The sequence below is a fragment of the Tetrao urogallus genome (assembly GCF_951394365.1).
Source record: "Tetrao urogallus genome assembly, chromosome: Z".
Classification (NCBI taxonomy): Eukaryota; Metazoa; Chordata; class Aves; order Galliformes; family Phasianidae; genus Tetrao; species Tetrao urogallus.
Window position 1 is genome coordinate 8,808,557 of NC_136816.1, and position 26,615 is coordinate 8,835,171.

A 26,615-nucleotide genomic window follows, 5' to 3' on the forward strand; every position below is an offset into this window, starting at 1 on the left:
ACAGCATATCCATGCAAGAGACAAAGTACAAAATGTGTTTTGTGGCCCAACATTTTGGAGGTTGCCTGTGTCACAGCAATTCTCAAATTGTTGCTTTTGCTCACCCATGCCTTTACATAGTACAGTTTACAAACAAGTTACATATACACATATATCATAAAAAAAGTTTTGAATATGGTCTAACTGCTACGAATTAAGGCATCCTAACAGTTGCTGTTTTGCTGGTGAGGGATATGTCTCATATCAGTGTTTCAAAGGGATTCATTTCAGGCATTTCAGACAAAGTGAGACATCACAAGATATGGTTTAGAGGAAGAGTTCCTGCAGCTCCGTCTCTTCTGAACTCTTTTGACTGTAAGACTTCTGGCTTTTCCTACTGATGTTATCATGCCTGGAGAGAAAAAAGAAGAAAATTACTCATAGTGACACTAACAATATAGAAGGATTTGTCTTGTGCTTGTTTTCCCTATTTTATTTCATTTGCAAATATTGAACTCTCAGCTACTTTTTTTTTTTTTTTTACCTTATTTATCTAGACAGGTACTACACACATTAGTTCTTAATACTGCAGATTATTACTGACTTTCATGTAGCTTCTATTCTGCAGTCAAAGATGGAAAGCAATAGAAAGATGAGGAGCTTTTTAAGTCAGAACACTAATTAGTATGCTGCCAAATGTTCTGGAAATAATGGACAGAAAGCCTGAAACCTCTCATCTTTTTCAGGAAATAGCAACACAGAGACAAAAGGATCCACTACAACAAACAGAACCTGTGTTGTGTTTGTTCCTTACACTACATGGAAGGAACTCATCTACAGAACGTAGCTTGCTGGACTTTCTTTATGTGTCTGCTTCAAGAAGTAGGGAAAACATGCCTCTTTTTAATGCTGGGACTACATCACATTTAACAATATAATTACATATTAGTTGAAACAATTATGAATTTTATTACATACACAGAAAACAATTATTTATCTACAGTATATTTTTATTTCCACCATACGTAAACTTTAATTAAAACAATTAATTTTATAATCTATCAACTGTGTACATGACAACTGTGTATATTATTCTAGTTAAGGTAGGAGAACTAAACATGTTTCTTCAGTTCCTTTCACATGCCTTCTGCAGAGACCCCAGCCTACTCTCCTTCTCTTCAATTAACCTTTCAGATGAAGGATTTTGGACCGACTGTCCAGCCCACGGCAACTTTCAATGAAGTTATGTCTTCTTTTCAGAAACTACTGCAGTAAGGCTCCTACAATGCAACCATGACAAGCTGGATAGTGGTTGCAAAGGATAAATCCTGATGGTAAAAAACCTGGACCAAATGGCAAGGTTGTGTACAAAATATTTGTCTTAAACTTAGAAACTTGCGACTCAGAAAAGAACATCCGTAAATTCTCTGGGTCAAGACTTAAATCATTTTTACATTGATTTTATACTGCACTAGTTTGAATCATAAATAGTTTATTAAATGTAGAGATAAGCATCTTTTTCCTAGAACTCACATTTGGGATGAAGATGGAATTTTCCCAGCACTAGATGTGGCAGTGAGAAATTTTGAAGGTTAGATCCACTTGCTACTTTAGAGGCATGCCCAGCATACTGTCTGATAGAAACCTAACAGTAGATTCAGCTAATTGATCCTGATGTATGAAGCAATTTTAGCTACTGATAGCTGCGGCTAATAAGAGGCTTTGTATTGATATGGTGAGTTACTGATATGATGCAGATCTTCCATTAGTTAAAGAGTGGGAAAAGAAGCCAGTTTATTGGCATACATGAGAGACGGAAAAAACTACAAGCATTTGCTTGGCATCGTAATATATAAGCAACCAACCATTCCTTCTGAAAGGAGAAAATATGTCATAAGATGTTTCACACATCTCAAATTTACTCTAGAACCTTAAGAAAAATAGGGTGTCTCAATTTTCAAAAGGACTCTAGAAACTTTGATATTATTCTCTACTATTTATTGTAACCAACTTGAATAAAATAAACTACGTGGCCTGGATGTACCTGAGTACATCCTGAAACAATAAAACAAACACAATAACAGAAGCTGAAGAAAAAGAACCTGATAATAGATGGACAAGAACATCATTTGATTCTAGGTAGATTTTGCAGAACAATTTCAGATTTCAGAATATGCTAATAAAATCCCAAGTACAAGAGATCTAGAGTTAAAACAATTTCAGGACTGTGTCCAGTAATAAAGCCTCTGAATATAACTATCTGCACAGGTTTTAAACACCAAAAACTGCACTATTTTCCAGAATGGCTGTTTTTTAAAAACTTTTCTAAATGGTAATTATACAGACTTCCCAACACACGCAGGACTGGCACTGCACCTAAGGGTGATGATTTTCCAGTACTTAAGTTTCACTGGGTAGAGGGCAGCATGCAGCAGCCTAATGAAGAATACCACAAAGGCTGGCTTGGAAATTCTGAGAGGCTGCATGCCTGCATTCTGATTTATGAGAAGAGCAAAACGTTTTTACATGAACTTTAGAAATCTTATGCCACTTAATCTGGCACACAATCTGCCCACTTCTGTCCTAATCTCTGGGTACAATAACTGCACCTTGAAGCTGAGTTCTAATTGCACACTCCTTGTTTTCTACTCTGATTTTCCATACGCTCCATTGCCATGGGAGCATGGAGAAGTAGAGCAGCTCCATGGCACGGTGGATCACAGTGCCTCATGGATGGCAACATGTAGGGGCCCAGCTGCAGCCAATTTGCACTCTCTCTTATTGCCTTGGGTGAACTGCCACCCTGCTCACATAAGAGTTTACATAAAGCAACAGCAAATTACAGCAACTGACGAAATCTATGGGATGGCTCCAACAAAAGAACAAGATTATGGCTATGTATGGGCCTGGACACACTGTGGGTATTGGAGGCTGTTCACTGATGCTCCCTCAAACTGCTGCTCTGCAGGCAGCTTTCTATGCTGGAATTTCCCTTGTTTTCACAGCACAATTAAAGTTCTAGGAAACTTTACAGTTCTGCTTCTGGATTCACATAAATCTTGCTGCTGACTTCAGAACTTCCCTTCCTTTGCTTTATGGAAATTAAGTTTTTAAACATGGGAAGCTCCTGACAGTAGGAAAAAAAAAGTGAACAAAAAAATTCATTAGATTTTTAGAAAAAAAGTAACTTGTGAGGAATTTAAGCTTCTGAACTGCAGCATAATTAGCTTATAATTTTCTCAGAAGTTTCTTCAAATGGATAATTTTGAAGAGAAATACAGTCATTTCCAGATCTAATGAAAGGATTTACGTCTCAGCTTAACAAAAAACCATGATCATCCCACTAATTTAGAACAGTTGATAAATGATGAGAGCTAATTTTTAAAAGTAATTTGCTTGTAAAACAAACGTATATTTTGTCAAATGTTTTCTCCAACATGTCTTTATGTACTTTGAGGGACTGGTCTCCATCTGCCTGATTAGCCCTCATGGAATACATTTAAGAGTTTAAATGCAGTCAAAGTCATCAAACTTTTCAAAAGCAGATTTAACTTCAAAGTCTGAGGGAGAGTAAGAAAAATCTATAAAAGCAGGAGAGCACTGGACTTAACGTACAGCATCCTGCCTCATGTTCTCTATATTCTCAATTTAGAGAAGAACTGTGGTGTTTCTGTTCACCTTATGAGAGGAAATTTAGTTTCCAATGTCATCTGGTACTTCACTTCATTCAACAGAGGCTGAATACTCAGCCAAAGTAAGCTATACTCTCTAGTGGATTTATGAGCGTGACTATTTTTTATGCCTGCTTGGAATTGAAATCTCCAGCTCAATGGTGACATCAGCAAAAAATCCTTCATAAATTTCTGCTTTTCTAGGAATTGAGATGTTCTACTCATCTATTTATTTCCCTTCTTGCGCATCAATCAATTCTGTTATTTCAGTTATGAGGTTAGAAAACACATGCAATTTGAGAAGACAAAGCAACAGAGATGATAAATATCTCCATGCACATACCAAGCATAGTTACACAGATGTTCTTCATTCAGTGTGCTAGAGGAAAGACTGGTGTGGCTGAAGCAAGGCCCCTAAGGAAGTACAATATCAGATCAGTCAGAAACATGCATTGAGCTTCCCACATGCATAACTAGGAAATCTATCAAAACATGCAGTCAAATGGCCATGGCAGCATTTTAACAGATTTCTTTTTAAGTTAGTAAATCAGGCTGAATCTTTTTCTTCTTAGAGGTATATGCTGTGGTCTTTTAGGTAGGTATGAAAATATATTCCTCTTACAATTCTGATGTTCATAACAACAACAAAAACAAGCAGAGTTTTCACAAGTGATATGCATTTCGCAGTGCAAGTGACAATGTTGTTAGAATTATCTTACTCAACTCTTTAAACTTGTTTGGGATCTATGAAAAACACTCATGAGACTGCACTCCATCAGAATGCCTTTGAAGGGAGATTCTTTATCACCACAAAATTGGAACCATCCTTTTGAAAAATAAATTGCCACTAGGTTAAGAAAAGACTTCTATGGCAATTCAGTTGAGTGATATGCAAATTAGCAGTTCATACCACGACTCCAACTGAACTTTAATAAATACACTTCCACTTCAATTTAGCCTATTAGACCTCCTCTGAAATTTTCTATTCATTTCACATTCTGATACCATGTGCTTTTAGTAGCACCCATTAATATGGATTTGTTACTATTTCCCAGTTCTCTGTTTCAGATGTATCTTTTCCACATTCATGTTGTCTGCTCTGTGCCTAAGATTTTCCTGTGTTTTTCTCCCATTACCTCATCATACTTTTTGCAGTATATAATTCACTATTCCTCTTCCTACATCTAGTCTGCCTTACATTCTTCATTTTTGTTTCATCTTGAACTTATTCTTTTGCCTCATGTCTTTCCATCCACCCCCCTTCCACACAGCCTTTCAGAGAGGATTAAATTATCTACCATTGCCTTTCACTCATTTCCTTATTAGATTTCCAGATACCTGAACTTCTCTCTGCTCCACAAACACACTGTGCTCACAGTCTTTCCCACCTCCAACTCTCGGAAGATACATTTATTCAAGTTATTTTCTCCCTGATTTTGAGCAGAAGAGCTAGACTTATAACTGGAGACATCCCTCATTCTGCTGTGATCCCCAAAAGCACACTGCCCACTGCAGAGAGGGGAATCAGTCCATTTTGCTATAGACCATCCATATGCTCTGCTAAGGGAAGATCGTGTGCTCTGGGGAGGAGGCTGCAAAGGAGGTTGGGTATTGACAGCTTAGATACTTAGGGGATGGCTGTAGCTTGCATAGAAGCAGGGAGAACCTCTTCCGCTGTTTTTACATTCTGCCACTAATTTTCATCCTGTTGGCTTCATTATGTGCATAGAGCATGGTTGGTCTAGTCCTTCAGGTATTTACTCTGCAGAAAATCCCATGCATTCGAACATGACATTCTGTTTTTATGACCTCTCACTCAGAGCAACATCTAATATCATTTCCAGATGAATCATGTCTGCGTGGAGAGCTTTCAGTACAGAATATGTGCACCATGTGCACTGAAAGTATGGACTATGTACTTTGGTAGTGTACCAAAGCCTGCTACTCCTCAAAAAAGCCTTCTAAAATTAAAACAGTGGATTGGTTTTCTACTTCTCAAATACAGTAAATTACTTGTGTATATCCTTTTGCTGTAGGAAGGTAGGAAGAAGAAGCTGTCAAACATTCATTACTTAAAAAGAAGGAAAAAAAGGCTCCTTTCAGTGCACTCACTGGCTTGTTTCTTCCTTTTGTCAGAGCTGCTGGGTTTCCCTTGCTGTCTGCTGTCTTTCTTCCTAACGACGAAAAAGGCAGCGTCGATGAGGTTTTGATCAGGTTTGCCGTTTGACAGTTGTTGTTATTATTTTGGTTACCACTCAGTGTCTCCATTATGGATCTAAAGGTTCCAAAAGGCCTTTTTAGCTGGTCCCCCGATGGTTCCCCAGTGGTGGGTGGAGCCCGTGAAAGTGCTTTGCCCCGTTCTTTATCCTTTTCCTCATTTAGCTCTGCCTCAGCTAGCTCCACCTGCACCACAGGCTCCTCGAAAGTCACTCTGAGTTTCAAATTTTGGGAGGTTCTGCGTTTTGAAGATGGAGACTTAAGTGCACTCTTAGGGCTTGTGGCAACCTTTTGAGCAGCAGCACCATCTGTGCTGGAAGGAGAGCTGTCTCCACAAAACTGGCCCTGAGGTACAGTACCAGATTGATACTGAGCCTCGTTATCTGGATCGCTGCTCTCTGAAGTAGGGGAAGGGCTGTGGCCATCCACTGACTTAGAAGCTCTGGTACTAAAAGGGAAGCGGCGCCCTGCTGCTGAAGTATGCTTCTTAATCATCAGGTGCAAACTCTCTGTACTCTCAACACTTTCCACTATGGGCTGAGGCCTTAGTTTGTCAGTTCTTTTCACAGGAGTGTTCTTATGATCCTCAGAATTAGCTGAGTCTGTGTCAGACTCACTGAGAGACCTCTGCATAAGCTGCCTCAGTCTGGCTAACTTCAGCTCCCTTTTCTCTGGCAAAATCTTCTTCACGTTCTTGGAGGATGCATGAGCATCCTGAAATTCCAAGGTCAGTTTTTCCTGCATACAGACATTTTCAGAGATTTCCTTTCCTAACAACTGGCGCAAGATTTTATCTGAGTCCTCATCTTTCATCTTGGCTTGAGTGCGACTAGAAGTTCCCAAGCTGCCAAGAATCTGAATCCCATCTTGGGCGTTCAATTTACTTTTCGGTGGAGACAATTCATCTGCTTCAGATGGTTTCCACTGGGGTTTGCCAGAGGCAGGGGATGATGGTGAGCTTAAAGAAAAAAAGAGAAGGAAATACCACGGCCAAATTAATGCACATATAAAATGCAAAACTGTCATTTCCCGTTTACAAGTCTGTCTCAGCTTATTGTTACTTGTCCTCTTTCTCACTACTCACGTGGAATTCATTACTATGATGCTAGAATGAAGATTACAGAGAAAAGGATGTAACCCTGCTTCCATTTCTAATTAGAACTTAAGTCTCTCCACTTTCTTTTACAAAGGAAAAACCTTAAAAGAAAAAGAATAATGTCAATGCCAAAGACTTGTTTATCAGAGAAACATTTGCAAAACTACTGTCGCCTTTCTGTGGGAACTGACATAGATTAGAAGGTGAAAAAAAAGCCAAAAGGGCAAATGCCTACTATTCAAGTCACCCCACATTACAGAAGATAAAGATTAAAAGATAAGATAAAGATTTTAAATACCGCTAAGTATCAGCTCTATGTAGAGCAATGATTTCATAAATATAAGCTTCATCTGACAGCAGCCAAATAAGACTTCATAAAAATTTATGTATGTTTACGCTCAAACCTTTTCAGACATGAAATACTGAAAAGCAGGTGAATAGTGACATTAATTTATTTCAGTATTATTAGATCAATAAATTAATTTTAGCACTGCAAATGATATATAGTAAGGAAGTAGAAATGGAAATAGAAATAGAAATTACACAGGCCATTTCTTTTCCCATGATATATACCAGATTTTGATGCTCCACATTCTTATTTTAAGCCAATTTTTCTTTAAACAAGGGTAAAGTGGAAAAATTAAGGTTGATGTGAAGCAGTGAATCAATAAATCTCTTTTTCCTTTTTTTTTTTGTCTCTTCTATGTTTTTCTTCCCTGCCAAGTCCATAAACTGTGTACAAAATTCACATGAATATAGTATCCACCTTCAGTCCATTTTGAGTTATCCTTGTGGGAAAATGGGCAAACCAAAATAGAATTTACATGTATATAAAATAGATAATGCCAACAGGTTTGTTAGATTCTCATAGATTAACATCTGCCTATGATGTCTATAAGATGACAATATCCCAAAGTCAGTTCTAATTAGAAGAAGAAGTAGCAACCAGCCATGAAAACATATTCAAAATAATAGGTTGCCATTTTCAAACTCAGTTACTTAACTAGAGCCATGTTGAAACCTACTCTCTTACAGAAAAAATGAATGATGAGAGATCTGCTCTCACCTATTCTAATCTGATACTGAAACTGTCCTGGTGCTCACAAGTACTCAGATGAAAGACCACATGGAAAGTCCAGCCAGCAAAAATCACAGAAACCAAATGAGCTGGAAGACAGCATTTGGTCCGTTTGTCCCTGCTGAGCTGACAGACATGAAGTACAAAGACCATGAGAACTAAAAAAAAGGACAAAAAGACTCTTTCCAGTGTGGTTTTCTGCTTCAGCAGGAATTTGGATTTTTAATCCCTTCTGTAGCCAAAGTTCCTTTAAAGAAGTGCACCGCCTATCCCAATGTCTTTATTACCTATTTTGTAACTACTTGCACTTGTCTGAAATACTGATGGATGAACTTCGGGGATATGATGTACTTGTTCAAAGCAATGCATAAAGTTCTGCAAGATCGAACAGAAAACAGTCACCACTACTGCAGGTTCATACATGACATCCCAGAGTTCAGGCCACCAATGTCAGTGGAAGAAGTTTTAATTAAGCTGGATTTCTATTTTTAACATATATTTAACTCCCTTGAGACTCCATGAAACAAGGGAAAACACTGTGTGCACCTTCTGCAGTGGAAACTGAATTAGAAGGTAATGGTAAACTGAGCCCTATTTGCACCTGAATTATTTTATTCCTTTCAGTGTCATCTTGAGAGGGAGGTTGTGTGCTTACTTGATTTCCATGCACCACATTGGAAATCTGTGGCAGAAGTTAAGACACAGATCAGGAGGCCCTAAGCTGTGTGTCTGCTGGAACGGTCTTTTTCTTCCTCTTTAAGGCTGTGTAGACTTCTGAGACTTGCGTGGACAGAGAATAAATAATATGTAAAATTTCTAGAGTTTTGGCCTTTTATAAGAGCTACTGCAGGCAAAAGATTTAATGAGCTTAAGGATCTTCTTACTCTGACAGCATGTTCTGATGGTAACTGTCTTTACAAGTAACAGCTGGCAGGTATGGTGAACCAGCACAAGGTCACACTTTCGTATTACATTTGTAGGGGTTTCTAGGATTCTCTGCTATTAATCTAACACAAGATACAATCTATTCCACTGTAAATCTGATTTTAACTCTGGGGAAAAACTGAAACTATTAATTCCATAATCAATATGTCCAATATTTATATAACATTACACACTTTCAAATTCTCAGCTTCAAGCCCACAGGGTAAAAGAAGCATATTTACTTTGACAGAACTCATCTATTATTTAGACAGATCACAACTTCTCATGATAACTGTGCAAATCCATGCTACAGTGAAATTCCAGTCATGTTACCTTGTGGATGTGGGCAGAGACTTGCCCTCTGATCGCTGGGCCTCTAAAAGTTGTTGGAGTTGGTTCTGCAACGTCACACGTTCTACTGTCTGCCTGCAAGACAGTGTGAGACTCTTTATCTTGAGTTTTATAACTGTCAGTATTAGTAATCTACGGGATAAATTGTTCAACACTGCATTTCAAAGATAAGCCTTCTTTACCTACAGGTAAGATTAATGGATAAAGACATGAGTTTATAAATAACAGCATGAGCAGAGATTCTGTACTTCCAAAATCCTAAGGGCATTTTGTGATCACTGTACAATACCAACACAAAGATGCACTTGTTTGTGAGAGATTACTTATTAAACTTTGTACAAGGACAAATGTGGGATCATAAATAGCTCATGGGAACTAAGTGACTTACTTAAGTCACTTAAGTTTTATTAAAATAAAATTCCAGAAATGAACATATTTCAGAGCAACAGCAGGGCCACGTGGCTCTTGATTGTGAAAAGGAAGAACAATGGGACAGATTAAGAAATTACTTCCTGTATTCGGTGGATAGCTTTTACTCAGCTAAACAGTGGTTCAAACAACCACTCTGTCATTTTCTCCCTGCAAATGTACTGAGAGTCTTAGCCTACTGGAAAGGGCTGGTAAAACCTTCCTCAGATACACAACAGAGCTCACTATTCCAGAAGAGTAGGAAAAGACACATCTGCTTACTGCCCAACCTTACTGAAGGTCCTGCCTGTGCTCTGCATCCACATTATAAGCAGTATTACACATCCTGCAGTCCATTGCTTTCAGTGTGGCACTGATTTGCAAGTAATCTTAGAGGCCAATGTTATAGAAACTACAGTGGTAAATATAGTTTGGTAATAATATGAAAGTGACATCCATATCAGAAATTCAGTTTACCACAGAACTGTGAGAACATTACTTATTAAGAACAATAACTACATCAAATTCTTATGTAAGAATAATACTTATTTCTATAGGTCTCAATCTAGTAAGTTAATCTGCAAATCTTCAAGTAGTGCTATGAAAATGAAGGAATAGATCCATTTATCACAAAAGTTCTCATCATCCCCACCCCTTCCCAATTTTGATCCTTTATTTTAATATCAAAACATCCCTTTAGCTTGTTGACCACAAGACAACATTCAGTCTTGTTTGGTAATGTAAGTTTCAGTGCCCCCAAATACCACAGAGATAGATAGAATTATTGGGAAACTACCAGAAAACAGTAATTTTCACTTGAGCTTTTCATTTGTGCATATAAACTGTCTTTCACTTGGGATGCAATTTGTACGTTTGGTTTAATTACCTGATCAGCAAAAATAAGAACCCAGCAGGCAAATATGACCTTGTCTGTTTCACTCATGTTCTATGTTTGTTGCTGCAGAACTAATATGTTTTTAGTACTTTTGTTCACATTAGACTTACATATCCAGTATTGTTCTCCAAGACTGATTTGGATTCTTTCTCAGTTCACATACCATCAGCAGAAGATCTATGTTCCAAATGCAGTCTTAATACCTTAATATAACTGGCAATGTCAAAGCCAGAAAGAATCCAAATGGCTGTACTTACAAGGCTGACCAAACTGTTTTACTTCTAATGTATCAGTTACAAGTGTGGATCTGAGAAGTACTAGAGAAATAAAGGTGGGATCTTGACATGCTGCCTTGCCATCACTTTTTACAACATGATCATGTTTTATGTACATATTTACTTTCTTTAGTTTTCTATCTTCCTTTCTCTTGCCTACACACTTCCTTACACTGTTTTAAAATCACTCCTACCATCTGTCAACATTGGCTTACACTGCAACTCCCCAGACACTCTCATTTGAGAGCCAAGGAAATTTTCCTTGAGATTAGACTGTGATACGGTTTATCTGTTTGACTTTCTTTTTATGTGTTCTTCAACTTCTATTTCTAAATATCTAAATCTCAAACATTTAGCTTTAATGGAAATGTATGACACCTCTTCTACAGTGTTAACATCCTCTTTGCAGTTAAACATTTTATTGTGCTAACAGAATCAACATCTCCTTCATTTTCACAGTTCAACTTGTTAATGGACACTCCACAGTACACAGAAACACACACATCCTGCCAGACATTTCTCCAGAGAAATGTAACATACATACCTATGATAACACTGAAAATGAGAGATCTGAACTCCCTGGAACAACAATATTATTAAGTGTTAAAATGAGTCTGATTCAGGAGACAAGACCACTACAGAATTACAAGTAAGAAAGTCTTTAAGGTATTCAATACCAAATTCGTAGGGTTGTATTTTAGACAATGATCCCACTAGGTGCTATGTGAGGAACCTGATACCTCTCCTTAGATAATTCTGAACCTCTAAATGAAATCAGTGTTTAGTTACTGAATAGTGAATGTAGTGAAGCATTATCTAATGAAGTATCATCATTTATAGTATGTTGCCTTAATAATAGCTAGAAAATAGAATCATGGAATCAGAATATTCTGAGTTGGAAGGATCTACAAAGATCATTGAGTCTAGCTCCTGGCTCTACACAGGACCACCCAAAATCCAAATCCTATGCCTGACACTATTATCCAGACACTATTTGAGCCGTGGCAGCTTGTGGCTGTGACAACACCTCTGAGGAGCCTGTTCCATGCCTCTGCCCCTCTGCTTCCCTATTTAGGACGATGTAGGCTGTGATGAAGCCACCTCTCAATCTCCTATGGGTCAAACAAACCAAGGAACCTTATATGTTTTGTCTTCTAGACCCTTCATCATTTCTGTAGCTCTCTTTTGGATGTTTTCTAATATTTTCACGTCCTTCCATGCCCATGTCTGTACTCAATGCAGTACTCAAGTACACGCCAGGTGGAGCAGAGTGGGACCATCCCTTCCCTTGCCTGCTTGCAGTGCTGTACCTGATGCACCCCAGGGCATGCTGCTGGATCACATTCAACTTGTCATCAGTCAGAGCTTCAGACCTTCTACATGGCAAATTGTAAAATGTGAGACAGTGACTTGGTAAGGCCTACAGAGTTGTGTGAAAGCAGAACGACAACCAGTACTTTGTATAGGATCTGTGAAAAATTTTTGTGACTATACTGGGTTCTCTCAGAAAATTGTTCAGAAAATTGTATTGGTTTGACCAAAGTTCTGTAATTAGCAAGAGATGAAAACCAAAGATTTATTTTGAAGTTAGTAGCAGATGTATTTATTTGTTTATTTATTTATTTATTTCTGTGGGCCACTTTCCCTTTTTAACTACAGAAAGATTTTTTTTGTTTCTTCATTTTCTTGAAACAGTCTCAGTTAATCATCCTATGAAGATTTAATCAAAATTTTCTAGTTAGAAATAGTTTCCTTCTTTCATAAAATCTTTGCTGAAAGGGGACCTAGATTGAACTCAAAAGTTGTTGTTGTTGCAGTTTTTCATCTTTAAAATGAACTGCTTTGGATCAAAGATCCGTAAGACGTGAAGACTTTGGCAGACTGTGATTTTATTGTTTTGCTTTTGTGACTTCTCTTCAGGAATGACTCCAGAGAGTGTGATGGATTAGGGTGATTTCTGAATAGAACTGTTTTGTGTTGTCTGGAAGAGCTCATAAGAAGAGAATGAAATATATTAATCTCTTCTTTGGTTTCAGACCATTGAAGAAAGATCTTGTAAGGTGTTGATTTAAGACAGTTTCTGTACTCTGTTCTTCTTGCACAGTATCAGTCATTTCTGTCTTCTAGTGGTTGGGGGCATACAGTATTCAGAGAATTTCTTATGCCTTGTTGATAAGGAGCCCAGAAAATTAAGCAGTGTGTACAATCAACGCATGTTTACAGTAGCTGAGAAAAAGTAGGGAAGCAGATAAGGGTTAGTGTGTTGATAGTACTATCCTGAACAGTCAAGTAATCCATCATGATTTGAATATAACTAGAATAATGTCCATGAACACCAGTAGAAATAGGTGGAGTAAATACAGCAAAACTAGCTCAGCTGCCCAAGCAGGATCTTTTCCTACATAACAACAGTTTAAAATGACTTCGGCTGTAAACTGGACTTTGTTCAGATGCTGTTGGGATTTTTAGAGGTGCTGCAGCCAATAAACTCTCCTACATTATTAGAGATGAGGCTCCTTGAGAAGTTGCTCCAGGCATGCACTTCATGCTATACTTGGATTTTTATGCAGACCTGTAAGGACAGAGAACTAATACTACCCATTCTCTCCTAAAAAAATTACAAAACAGGTACCTGATTATAATAAAATGGCACTATTTGTTTATTTTTAAGTTTCATTTTATTATGGTAATAAAAACTGAATTGCTGTGGTGAGTTGGCTCTGGGTGGCAGGCAAGCACCCACGCAGCCACCTCCATGAGATAGGGGCAAAAATTAGGAAGAATTGAAGTGTGTTGAGATAACCACAGGCACGTCACTTATCAGCTACCATCAGAAGCAAAACAGATTTGATAAATTTAATTTATAGACAATTAGCATGAATTTTTATGGATTATGTATTGGGAAACAAAAATAGGAAAACATATAAAACACCTAACTTCCCCTTGTTCGGGCTTTTACCACTTTCATCTGTGCTCCAAGCACCTTTCCTGCCTCACTGTCAGGCTTCACTCTAGGCAACTCTCCTATCCCCATGTTATCACTGCAGATTACACTCACTCTTTTCAGGAATGCAGTGAATGACATAGGTCTGAAACAGTGTGTAGCAGCTTCTCTCCTTCCTTCTCACTCTTCCTGTACTCTAGTGCTTTGCACAGTTCAGTTTATTCAGGATCCAACTGAAACGGCATGGACTTATGCGAGGGCTCCACTGCCCTCAAGGGGTGTGCCTGCTCCTGCATGGGCAGCAGTTCCTTTGTAGGTGTTTTTTCCTTACCACAGAGCACCTGCAACTCCTTTGATGCTTTTGTTACCTCAATCTCTCTTTGTTCCCTCCTCCTTGACATATTCTGCCATTTTTCAAGTACGTTCCCTTAGAGACATCAGCAGCTTGGATGATAAACTCAGCTGTGTCCTTCAGCTGATCTTTTGTTGGAAATGGCTGAAACCCCCTGACCTCTTGTCAAAGAGGCCACCTGTTTTCAACCACATGCAAATAAAACCATGGAGTTTACACTCAATACAATCGTTCACACTGTTTGCATAACATAATATGGTTTCATTATATATATTGTTTTCAAAAGGCATTTTCACTGCCTGTGGTAGATGAAAAGCTCTGCTATTTCTGTTTCCTCCTAATATTGAAAACCCATATTACAACTGTGAAGAGCCACCAACTGTATATAAAAGGAAACATGCCATATGAACAAAAATTGTGATCAGCAATGATGTCATCTCAAGGCACTCAATGGGGAAAAGGACTGCATTGCTTATGTATACATTTATATCGTATATATTCCCCTTTTCACTCCCATTCCCTTCATTTCAGTTCACAAAAAGATGCAAGAAACAAAACAGCTGACAAACTAAAGGTGAAGGAGTGAGAAAGCATGGCAAATAAGGGAGGAATATGACTCATATGAGAAGCAGAAAGTGGACACTGCTAACAAACTAAAAACAAAAAACGGTATTAAGAATGAACCCCTAAGAACCCTAAGAACTAAACACTTACTCCTTTAGTTGCTTTGTTAGCTTGACAACCTGAGAGGCCAATGACATACAGGTCTCCACCACCACTAGGTAGCGGGAACACATCGTGTGCCCATGTCGCTCAGCACTTTGTGAGGGTTTCTCTCCCATGTGGTTTTGCATGGTGACATTTGCTCCATATTCAACTAATGTCTGTAAAGTCAAGAAAGGAAACAATGACATCAATAAGCATGAATCTTTACACATGACTAAAATCCACAGGAGCAAGGGTAACACAGCAGAGTGTTCTGTGGTTAAAAGGCACTGTAAAAAGTTTGCATTTTTCCTTCTGCTTTTGAAATTCTATTAGTTTTCTGCTCATTTGTTTCTGTGAGATAACATAGCTTCTAGCATTCATACTGTGAATGAAAAATGTGAAAACCAGCAAATGAAAACAGAATACTTACATTTAAGCAACTAATAATTCACTTCTGAGACATGGCAATAAACTTTTTCAGATGTCTGTGCTTTGCTGACCATTGTGCTAATTTTGAACATGGTAGACTTAGAAAAGGAGACAAGGGCAGCTGCAACTGAGAGGCATCCATGCTAGAACATTTGTGTCTGAGGTTATAGAGGGCAGCGATGAGCTGTAATAGGTGGGTTTGAAACACTCAGTGGAACAGTCTCAAATATCTTTAGAGAAGCTATTAGAGAATTAATGCTTGGATAGAAAAGGTGGAGTAGAGCCTTCCCAAAAACCTCTTTGGTTCTGATGGGCTCAACATTATTAAGTTTCAGAACTATTTAGAATTATGAAGAAAGAAATCTGTTCAAAGAGTTTTCCAAACTGTTTTCACGTTGGAAAACATCTCATTGCTTTCCAACTGGGTTACCCTCTACTATCTCCTTAGAGAATACTGAAGTAATTGTCAGCTTCTAGTCTTTAGGCCACAGCTCATATTCTGATGCTTATCCCTGTGTTAAACACAGAAGTAAAACTCCAGCTTGTTGCTAGGAAACTGTCCAGATAGTGAACACAATCTCTGAATTCTGGAATTTGAATCCAAAACATTGTAAACACAAAGTTCGGTCAAGCTGACTTCAAGACTTGCAATAACTAAAAACAAACCCTCACGCTTTCTTCTAGTTTATGATAATCAGTGTTCCAATTTTTGCATGTATAGAATGAGAGCTAGGTGTATGCAGCAGTTTTTAGTCAGGCTTTTCTTACAGCACTCTAGAAAAAAATGCTGAACCAAACCGTAATATATCCCAAAACAGCATCATTAGCTGTAGGGGGTGTGGGTGGTTGAGCTCCACCTAGGCTGACTGAATTATTCAGGAGCAGATGAGACCAGCTAGGGTTTAGAGTGACCTTGTTGACTCAGAGCAGCAGGCACAGAGACCTTTTCATCTGCTGACCAAGGAGAGGAATAGAAACTTATGAGCACTCTTGAACTGTACTGAACGTAAAAAAACCTTGAGATTAACTTGCCAATAAAGATAAACAAGCAGGAGGAGTTACAAATCTGCAAATAGCACTATGTAGATTGTGACATGATGATCTGCTCTTCAAGCCACTCTTCAGTAGCTGATTTGTTTCTCAAATATCATTTTTTTAGTTGCCTGAATTAATTTTATTACTATTTCTTCTCCAAACAGCTTTCATTCAAAGTGATCCCACCAAGAAATACTAGAATGTACTCCTGTGACTAATGGTTCTGTCGACTCTGATGGACAAAGGGTACATCTGTGTCCTTGATTCAAGACAAAGTGAAGTTGGTTTTTTTTTTCCAAGCGCCATTCAGTTCAACCATACAGCGTTTTTAGCTTGTCTACATTGAACACTGGTACTGTAGAGAGATATCCAAACTGATTTATTCAGATCTGGCTCTCAGAAGCACTGTAGCCATACAAATCTTCTCTCAACAGGTCAAATTCCCTTTAAAGCAGCTCTGTATAACAAAGCTGTATTGCTCTTTGTGGAAATACAATTTGTTTAAGAAATCACTATCACACTATTATGTTTCGTATCGTTACACTAAAAGATTACAACTCTGGAAAGAATGGTTTGCTCAAGGTGGAAATCCTACCACACAGAACAAATTGCAACTTTTAGACTTTGCTAAGAAGAGCTGCAACTTTTCATTGGAAAAAGAAACAGAAGGAAAACATCAAAATCAGTAAGAAGATCACATCCATATTGGCTGCCCTTTTTTTACAGAGCAACACATGTATTAACTGCTCTTGCCTAAACTAAATAATCATGCTATCTTCTGGCAGCATGTTTACTTTAGGTTCAAAATAGCATAATAGAATTTTAAAAAAGAACTTTATGGTGTTTTAGTCTGAGTTCTATTTGTTTATTCCAGTATATCTTAAGGTATCAATAACTAGTTCTACGTGTAAAGTTTCCTGTAAACATTTTAATAGTTCAGTAGCTCATAATTCAAAATTCATTTGACTTAAACTACATTTCTGATATAGATAATACTCTACCTGTATACATCCTAGATAGCCATGTTGAGCAGCTATGTGAACAGCAGTATTTCCATCCTGATCAACTTCATCCAGTGAAATCCCTTGTTCTTGCATAAACTGAAGAAGCCATAGAAGGATTTTCTCCTAAGAGAAGGGGTGAAAGAGATGCCACAAAAGATAAGGAATAATAAGAATGGACAGGTACTAGAGGAATGCCGGTATTGTCATCTGGTATAGCACTGACCAATAACTGCTTTTGCAAGACCTTGATTTCAGTCTCTCTCACTTTTGCAGGACTTGGTCTATCAGAAGCCTGCCTCTAGGTGCTTTTTATTTATTTATTTATTTATTTATTTATTTATTTATTTTTTCCAAAGCAATACACCACAATACTGTATTTGTTTTATAAGAAGAATCTGCATTAAGTAACACATTTTCACAGATTGTACACGGAAAAGCATGCACGCCTACCCCCTGGAAAGGACAACTGACATAGCACATCTTGCTTTCCAACCTGAAAAACTTCTTTTGACACTTGGTGGAACTTCATAAGCATCTTTGGAAAACTAAAACAGGAGTATGCACAGATCACTGAGCTGAACAGACTTGTCATAGTGCCCCAGCTCTTGACTACTGTGCAAGAAGAGAAGCAATAGAACTAAAATCAGGAAGTATGCCATCCTGAACTCTCTGTCAGTGCACTGAGTTGTTAGAGGAAAGACGGAACCTCTGACTTTTTAAGTGTCCTTGAAGCAACTCCATCTGTTCAAGCACCTGAATCTCTCTGCTTTCTGCTTCAGAGGGCTATAGTGTCTAGAACTTAACTTCTCTGTATTTCATTTTAACAGCAATTTCTTCTTATTACAGGGTAAAAGAATAGGTATTTATATTTCTGAATGCCAGCTGATATAGCTGGCATATATAATTGGTAGTCAACACAGAGAGACAACTTGAGATCACATATCCCTTTAAAAATACTTCTGAGCAATTTCTGGAGCTGCCTCTGGTGTTGGCAAGCAGCAGAGAAGAATTATGCTACTCATGTGAATTGTGCTTATATATTAATAATGAAAAGAATAATATTTTAGAAAAATTCCTCTGCCTAGAAATTATGTATTTTTTCAGAACACATTTATTCCATAACCAAAATATTGAGCATAGTCTGTAATTTTACAATCCCAATCAGCACGGAGCAAATTATGCTTTTTAGTAATTTATTTTATCAACATAGAAACCAAGTACTAGGATGGGTAACTAAGTGACATCATCTCTACTTAGAGAACTTAGAACTGATCACAAGAACAACATTAGAGGCCTGCTAAAATAGTTTGTGTTTCCCCCACATGACAGTATTGTAACAGATCTTTGACATCACGCACAAACACAGGGAAAACAACTTTTTTCTTCACTTACTGAAGAATGAAAAATCATATATTATTTATCACTTTAGTAATGCTTATATATTTGGAAGACGAGGGCACTTAGAAATAGAGAGAAATAGGCTTAACATCATTGATACGATTTATTCAGACAAAATGAAGAATAATAACATTTACCTGTAAGATTTTGATAAGGTAAAGTAATCACATACTTGTTGTGTAACAGGACCTGATAAACAGTGTCAAATTATTCAGCATATCTGATCATTTTAAGACTCAACAGTCTTATTTTGTAGCAATGATTAATATCACGCTGGCATATTTCAGACCTAACAATAATTCAAACTTCCCTATAAAAGTAAAATCTAGAAAAATATCATAAAACATATTTTCTGTTTTGGGACAAGCTGCAGACTTTGGCTCCATCAGCTGGCTTTTGAAATAGGAAGAACAGTAAAGAAAAACTGTCCAAATTGTTAAATGGACTACAAATGGAAGGCTTAGCATGGTGAAGTGTACTAACTCTACAGCTAATCTTTGCCCATTACTTGATTTTGATTAATTAATAAATTCCCAGTAAATACTAGGTTTTTGAATTGAAAACTGTGAGATGTGTGAAAAGACATATGACCATATGGTGGTCACCAAGCTGAAGGGAAACATCCTGAAGTGCATAAATGTGCATTTGTGTGTCTGTGCTACACATTCTCCCCAGCACATTGTGATTTCCAGCAGTACGCCGCTGCCAAGACGCACACAAAAACCTTTCAGTCACACTGTAGCTCTGGTTTCCTGAAGCCCTTCCTGATTCTCTTGCACCTGAATGTGACAAACACTTGGCATTCCCCCACACTATGTCTCTTCCCTATGTAGTCCATGTTGGAAAGAAACTATAGCTCTTCAAAGCCAGGACTAAATACACATGCCTGTGGCAGAATCAAATGTTATGTAATGTGTCATGCACCAACAACCTGTTATGGCAAGCTGTGTCAACCATGGTTGCTTCTTGCAAGACCTCATACTTAAAGAAACCCTTGGCAGGAGGTTTGCAGACCAGGCTCCAGGTTGGTTACAAGCTCTTCTTCCATTAGTTGAACATATGTAGTTCCTCTCACACTGGACAAAATACAGCACTGCTGAAATGCTTTTGGATTCTGGCCATGGCTGTGGTTTGATGATTTTTAACATAGGAGCTTTGCTATGAACTCAGTTTTGCTGCCCATTCTAAATGATAGTTGTTCAAGAAAAATATGGTGTGCATTCCTAATGCCTGGGGAAACAATGGATGGGCTGACTCATAGAGAAAGATTCTATAACAGGTCTTCCTTGTAAAAATATTACTCCTGCAATTCTGCCAAGACCAGTGTTTACATGGATTATCTCTCACGTAACTAATGGTAAAATAAATTAAAACTTCGAGGATAGTGCCAACTACACATTTGAATATCTAAACTTCTTTCTTCTTAACACAGTTGGGCAAGATAATCTGGCTTCTCTTCAGCCTCAACATTCCTTCATGTTTGCAAGACATTTATAGATTATTAAAAGAAAAAATTAAAAAAAAAGAGCTGACGTTACATGTGAACTTTCTTTGGCATTCAACTAACTAAAAAAATTTGGCAGCACTTTTTATATCACCTTTCTACATTTCGTGCATGGTTAACTATAGCTGGCATTTCTTAACTGGTGGAGCTTCCATTCTGCTCTAAAAGAATATCTGGATTAAGCCTGCCAAATCTATTCCTAACAGTAGACAGCATAGCTCACTGAAAAAAACACAACAACAGAGTTCACTGGATTTAGTTTGTATAAACACATTTAGAGATGAGGAAAAATTACATCAGTGAAATGAAGACACAAGCCTAAATTCATATGAAGCTTTCTCTTCCAAACTTTCTTTCTAGTAACAAACAACCTTTACTCAGATCCAGTTCTGATGGGGCTCCCAGCTTCCTTATCTTCAGTGAAAGTTTTATAAGCTAAACTTGTTACAGAAAGCAGGACAATTAATCAGTACGTCCAGCAGATTGCTAATTTGCACTAGTGACATCTGCGTAACAGGTGAGCAGAGACATACAGAGGAATTAGCACAGCATGAGAACAAAGGTGTCTGTGGTGGCTCAGGATGCAGCAAGATGAAGAGTGGACTTCCAGATTCACAGCCTTCCAGATATGCTCCTCTTTTTCTACCCCTGTCTACAAATCTATGCTTGAAAAAATCAGTTAACAGCAGGAACATGCCACAGTATTTTTATGGCATAGCAGGAAACAACCATGCTTGTACTGGAAAGAGAATGCTAAGTTTCTTTGGATCAACAAAAGCATTAGCACAACAATAGCGTATTTTCTGCATTTCCCATTAATGTCTTTTGAAGAAAATGGATGATATGAGTGGCTCATCTTCCAAAAACATCAGAGAAGAATAACCAATTACTATTCCTTGTATAGCATATTCTAGAGAAGATCTTTTGAACAGCGGTTATTGTAAGGCCTGTTTAGGAAAAACGGACTGTAAGAGGAGAATGTGGTGCAGTCGAGCTGTATATGTTTCCCCAGACATTAGCCAAGTACCAAAATGCTGTACTTGTGTGGTTTCTCATGATCAGATTTATATGTAAGCTAGGTGTGGAACAGGATTGGTTTGCAACATATTTTTATACATAATTCTCAATAAAACCAAAGTTGTACAGATGATGTTCAAGTTTTGCCATGCTTCGCTTTACTGCCAGTATAATGAATTCCTAGATTGTCTCAATATGCCAATTTTCTTTCTTCCTTTTTTTTTTTTTTTTTTTTTTTTTTTTGAGATTAATCTCTCCTGTAAAAGGAATCAGAACTATCCAAAAAGTTTGACAATTTTCTGACATGTCCTAGGAAAGCAAGGGATCATGATGCTATATTTGCCTGATTGTCATGGGACTGATAGACTGGCATAATAATCCATGTAACCTCCCCAAACCATTACTTAAAAAAAAAAAAAAGGACTTAATAAGGAGAATAATGAAAAAAAAAAAATTCAAAGTGGGAAATGTTCTTTCAACATTAGAACTAATTACAAACATCTGTTTTTAAGAACCACAAAATAATAAAGATTCTTTAAACTGAAATTCCTATGTGAATAATTCAGTAATCTTTTTGAAAAAGTGAAAATCATACCTGACCATAGCAGCCAGCATAATGAATAAGGCTTGGGTGATCTTTTGAGCAACTTAGTTCTGCAATAGCTTCTGTTTCGCTCACCATCCACCGAACGCACTCCAGCTGACCATTCTAAACAAAGAAAAAAAATTAAAAATCTTATCTGTTTCAATCCAAACATGTCTACTTAACATGAAGAAGCTTATTAGAATTATTAGCATGTTATGAAATTCCAGTTTCTTTGACAGTTCATCTTTTATCTGTTCTCAAGTATTACGTTTGTTTATCTTATCTAAGTATTACATTATTTACAATATGCCATCAGCTTATACTTGCCCTGGGATTTCCATCTTCTCATTCCTAAAAGTATAGCTGAGTCAAACTACAGTACAGAATATTTGCTGAATGACACCACAGCATACATCAGTTCAAGAGGCAGTGAAATATTACGCACATGATCTGATGCCTGTTACATACTCTTAGATTATAAAGAACAAAATCATAGCTATGCTTCTACAACCCACACAACAAAACTTAATGTCTGGAGTGAAGGTTCATTTGCCAAAGTACGTTGAACAGTGTATTTCCCTATAAGGTCTAGTTTTCATTTATCAATAACAAAGTGCATGCAAGATTAAGCTATTATTATTTTTAAGTAATTTTGAAAGTAATGTCTCCTATTTATTTCAATGGAAGCTACAACGGTTACAAAAAGCACAGTAACACTGTTTAATAGAGCAAATTCTCAGCTACAAAACACTATTTTTTAACACAGTCACCACCATTAGCTCTTCATTTTCATCAGTGTTGAACAAGAGCCTGCATGCAAAGCTCACAAAAATCTGTGCCAGTGGAGGTAACCACTGTTGCTGTCACCACTGTTTGAAATGCACTGCCCATCATGTCACTGTGCTCACATTCACGGTTTGGTCTCCATAAATGTTCAGTAAGCACTGATGAATGTCAATCAGGGCCATCCTTTTTCCGATAGAGGAATTCAGTTACAGAGCTTGTCTTCTTATGCACTTCCATGTCAGACACCATTTTGCTAGATTGCCCCTCTGTTGCCATCTGTCTCATGGCAAGAAAATGTAATAGAATATTGGTTGGAAGGTTCAACCTCTACTGCCATATCACCAACATCTGCCTAGGACATCATCAGTCAACATAATAAAAAAAAGGAGGCATTACTTTTGGAATAGTAATACTTTTTGGAGCATATACTTTTTGGAGCATATGTTTTTCTGAACACTTAATCCTTTTGTGTTAGGACCTGTAATCATAGAATCACAGAATCATACAATGATAGAATCACCCAGGTTGGAAGGGACCTCACGGATCAACAAGTTCCATTTCCTCATGCCACAGGTAAGGCTAACAGATGCTAGAACAAGGCTGTATCAGGCTGCCCAGGGCCCCACCCAACCTGACCTTAAAGACCTGTAGGGATGGAGCATCCACAACCTCTCTCGGCCACCTGTTCCAGCACCTCACCACCCTCACAGACAAAAACTTCTCACTGACATCTAATCTAAATCTCCTTTCCTCTAGTTTGAAAGTACTCCCTCTTGTTCTGTCACTATATACTTGTGTAAAGAGTTGCAAGGACATAATGAGGTCTCCAACCTTCTTATCATCTTCATGGTTCTCATCTATGTCAGAGATATTAAAGAGTACTGGTTCGAAGATGGACTGCTGAGGACATCACTTGGTGTCCTCAGCTGGACATAGAGCCATTGACCACAACCCTTTGGCTGTGACCTTCCAACCAATTCCTTATTCTCTAAATAGTCCACCCTTCAAATACACGTATCTCTAATTTAGAGATAAGGATGTGGTAGGGGACCATGTCAAAGGCCTTGTGGAAGTGCAGGTAGATGACATCTGTTGCCTTCCCTTTGTCCACCAATGCCATCATTCCATCACAGAAGGCCACCAGATCGTTCTAGCACGATATTCCCTTGGTGAAGTTGTGTTAGCTGTCTCAGATCTCCTGCTCATCCCTGTAGTTCCACAGATCCTCCTTCCTACCTTTCTTATAAATGAGAATGATGTTTCCATTTTTCCAGTCCCTGGGGACAGTCATGACTTTTCAAATATGATGGAGATTGGCTCAGTAACCATCTCAGCCAGCTCCCTTGGAAGCCTGGGATGCATGTTGTCTGGCTCCATAGACTTGCACACATTCAGTCTCATGAGCCAACCTCAGATGTGCTCTGCCCTTACAGTGGGGGGCATTTTTCTCCCCCAGTTTCCCACCAAGAGGTTAAGTAACACTTAAGATGTGAGAATCCGTCTGCCAGCGAAGACTGAGGTAGAGAACTAATTAAGTACCTCAGCCTTCTCTATATCTTTTATAACCTTTCTCATTCATCAGAGGAGGGATGCTCTCTTTGGCCTGTCTCTTCAGACTAATGTACCTATGGAATACCTTCCTATCGTTATTAACATCCCTCACGAAATTCAGCTCCATCTGTGTCCTGGCTTTTCTGATCCACCTCTGCAAGGCCAGACAGCATCCTTGTATTCTTCCCAGGTGACATGACCTTGCTTCCACTGCCTGTACTTGCCTTTCTTTTCCCTTAGTTTGATCAACAGGTCCTTGTGGAGCCATGGTGGTTTCCTGTCTCCCCTACTGGTTTTCCTATACTGGGAACAGAGAGCTCTTGCACTCTCAGAAGGGCATCCTTAAGGAGCAGTCAGCTTTGTTCCAGTCCTTAGTCTCTGAGGACAGCTTCCCAAGAAATCATAGAATCTTAGAATGGTTTTAGTTGGAAGGAACCTTTAAGATCCAACCCCCTGCTATAGGCAGGGACACCTCTCATTACATCAGGCTACTCACAGCCCCATGCAACATGGAGTTGAATGTTTCCAGGGAAGAGGCATCTACAACCTCTCTGGGCAACCTGTGCCAGAGTCTCCCCACTTTCACAGAAAAGAATTTCTTCCTAATATCTAGTCTGAATATACCCTCTTCCAGTTTAAAGCCATTTCCCCTCTTCCTGTCACTACCTGTCCTTACAAACTGTCCCAGCTTTCCTGTAGACCCCCTTCAGGTACTATCAGGCCACTATACGGTTCCCCTGGAGCCTTCTCTTCTCCAGGCTGGAGAACTCCAGCTCCCTCGGCATGTCCCCATAGGGGAGGTGCTTCAGCCCTCTGATTATCTTCATGGCCCTCCTCTGTATTCACTCCAACAGCTCCATGTTGTTCTTGTGCTGGTGGCCCAAGAACTGGATTCAGTACTCCAGGTGGGGTATCACAAGAGCAGAAAAGAGGGGCAGAATCAATTCCATTGACCTGCTGGTCACACTACTCTTGATGACACTATGACACTGTTGGCTGCCTGGGTTGCAAGCAGACACTGCCGGCTCGTGCTGAATCTTTCCTCAGTCAACACCCCCAAATCCTTCTCCTCAGGGCTGCTCTCAAACCATTCTCCGCCCAACCCGTATCTGTGCTTGATATTGCCCCAATCCAGGAGCAGGACTGTGCACCTGGCCTTGTTGAACTTCATGAGGTTGGCATAGGCCCACCTCACAAGCCTGTCCAGGTCCTTCTGTATAGCAACCCTTCCCTTTAGTGTGTCAACTGCACCACTCAGCTTGGTGTCATCTCCAAACTTGCTGAGGGTGTGCTTGATCCCGCTGTCCATGCCACCTACAAAGATGCTAAAAAGCACCAGTCCCAACACTGATCCACAAGGAATGCCGCTTCTCACTAGTCTTCAAAAATTCCTTAAACAGTCTGAAGATCGGTCTCCTGAAGTTTAAGTTTCTGACTTCACTCTTTGTCAAGCCTATTTCTCTTGAGCTCATGAAGGCATAGTCTCTGCAGCTCAGGCTGCCTCCAATCTTAATGTCTTTAAAGATCTCTTCAACATTGGTGGGCATCAGGTTCACCTCTGGTGCATCTGTCCAATATTTTAATCTGCAAGTTGTCATCAGTGGACTCCGGGAGTCTCCCGAACACTTGCACCTCACCAAATTGTTTTCCCAACAGAAATATGGGTGGTTGAAATTTCCCATCAGGATAAGGTGAGTGTGACATTTATTTCAGCTGAAGCAGGAAGGCATCACCATTAGGCTCCCCTCGTCACGTGGCTAGTTGTAGACCCCAACCACCAGCTGCTCTTTAGTGGTCCCATCTCTAATCTTAACCCACAGGCTCTCAACGTGTTCATGACTGTTACACAGCGGGAGCTCCTCACAGCCTACCCACTTTTTAATATAGAGGGCAACTCAGACTCTTTTACTCCTTCTGCCTGTATCCCAGTCTCCAACTGAGGACTCAGGAGAACACTACCCATGCTCCCAGTCCCCTCAACACCTCTCCAAGGGATGCAAAGCCTTTTTTGGTATTTTTCAATTTCCTGATTACAGCCTTGTGTGAGCTAGCTTGAAACACCAGGAAGGGATAGTAGTCATCTGGCATTATCATACTTGGTATCCTCTTCTAGAGGCAGCAAACCCCTCTAGAGAAGTTATGTGGGGGGCAGATGGATGCCTCAATGCCTCTCAGCAAAGTTTCCAATTACTAAGACCCTCTGCTTTTTTTAGTGGCACCAGTTGTGATCAAACACAAACAAGGAGGTTGTTCTTGTTTTGAACACCTTTTACATCCCAATCTCAAGAGTCCTTAAGTGCTATCTACACTCTTACAGCAAGTTTCTACAAAGTACGATGTAGGTGCTGCAAAAATAGATGGATACATTTTCTTCAGAGTTTACTTGTGGGCTGGTGTAAAGGCAGGA

General features: G+C 38.8%; 1 protein-coding gene across 1 annotated transcript in view; it reads right to left on the reverse strand.

Moving 5' to 3' along the window:
- Nucleotides 1-306: 306 nt before the first annotated feature.
- SNCAIP (synuclein alpha interacting protein) overlaps nucleotides 307-26,615 on the reverse strand; it is a gene marked incomplete at both ends in the record, with an annotated part of 48,850 nt that continues 22,541 nt past the window's right edge. Inside the window, 7 exons of the mRNA XM_079548945.1 lie at nucleotides 307-391; nucleotides 3,994-4,064; nucleotides 5,763-6,825; nucleotides 9,299-9,391; nucleotides 14,905-15,074; nucleotides 17,364-17,489; nucleotides 21,881-21,994. Of these exons, the coding sequence (XP_079405071.1) occupies nucleotides 307-391; nucleotides 3,994-4,064; nucleotides 5,763-6,825; nucleotides 9,299-9,391; nucleotides 14,905-15,074; nucleotides 17,364-17,489; nucleotides 21,881-21,994 (1,722 nt within the window). The remainder of the gene's footprint in view (nucleotides 392-3,993; nucleotides 4,065-5,762; nucleotides 6,826-9,298; nucleotides 9,392-14,904; nucleotides 15,075-17,363; nucleotides 17,490-21,880; nucleotides 21,995-26,615) is intronic.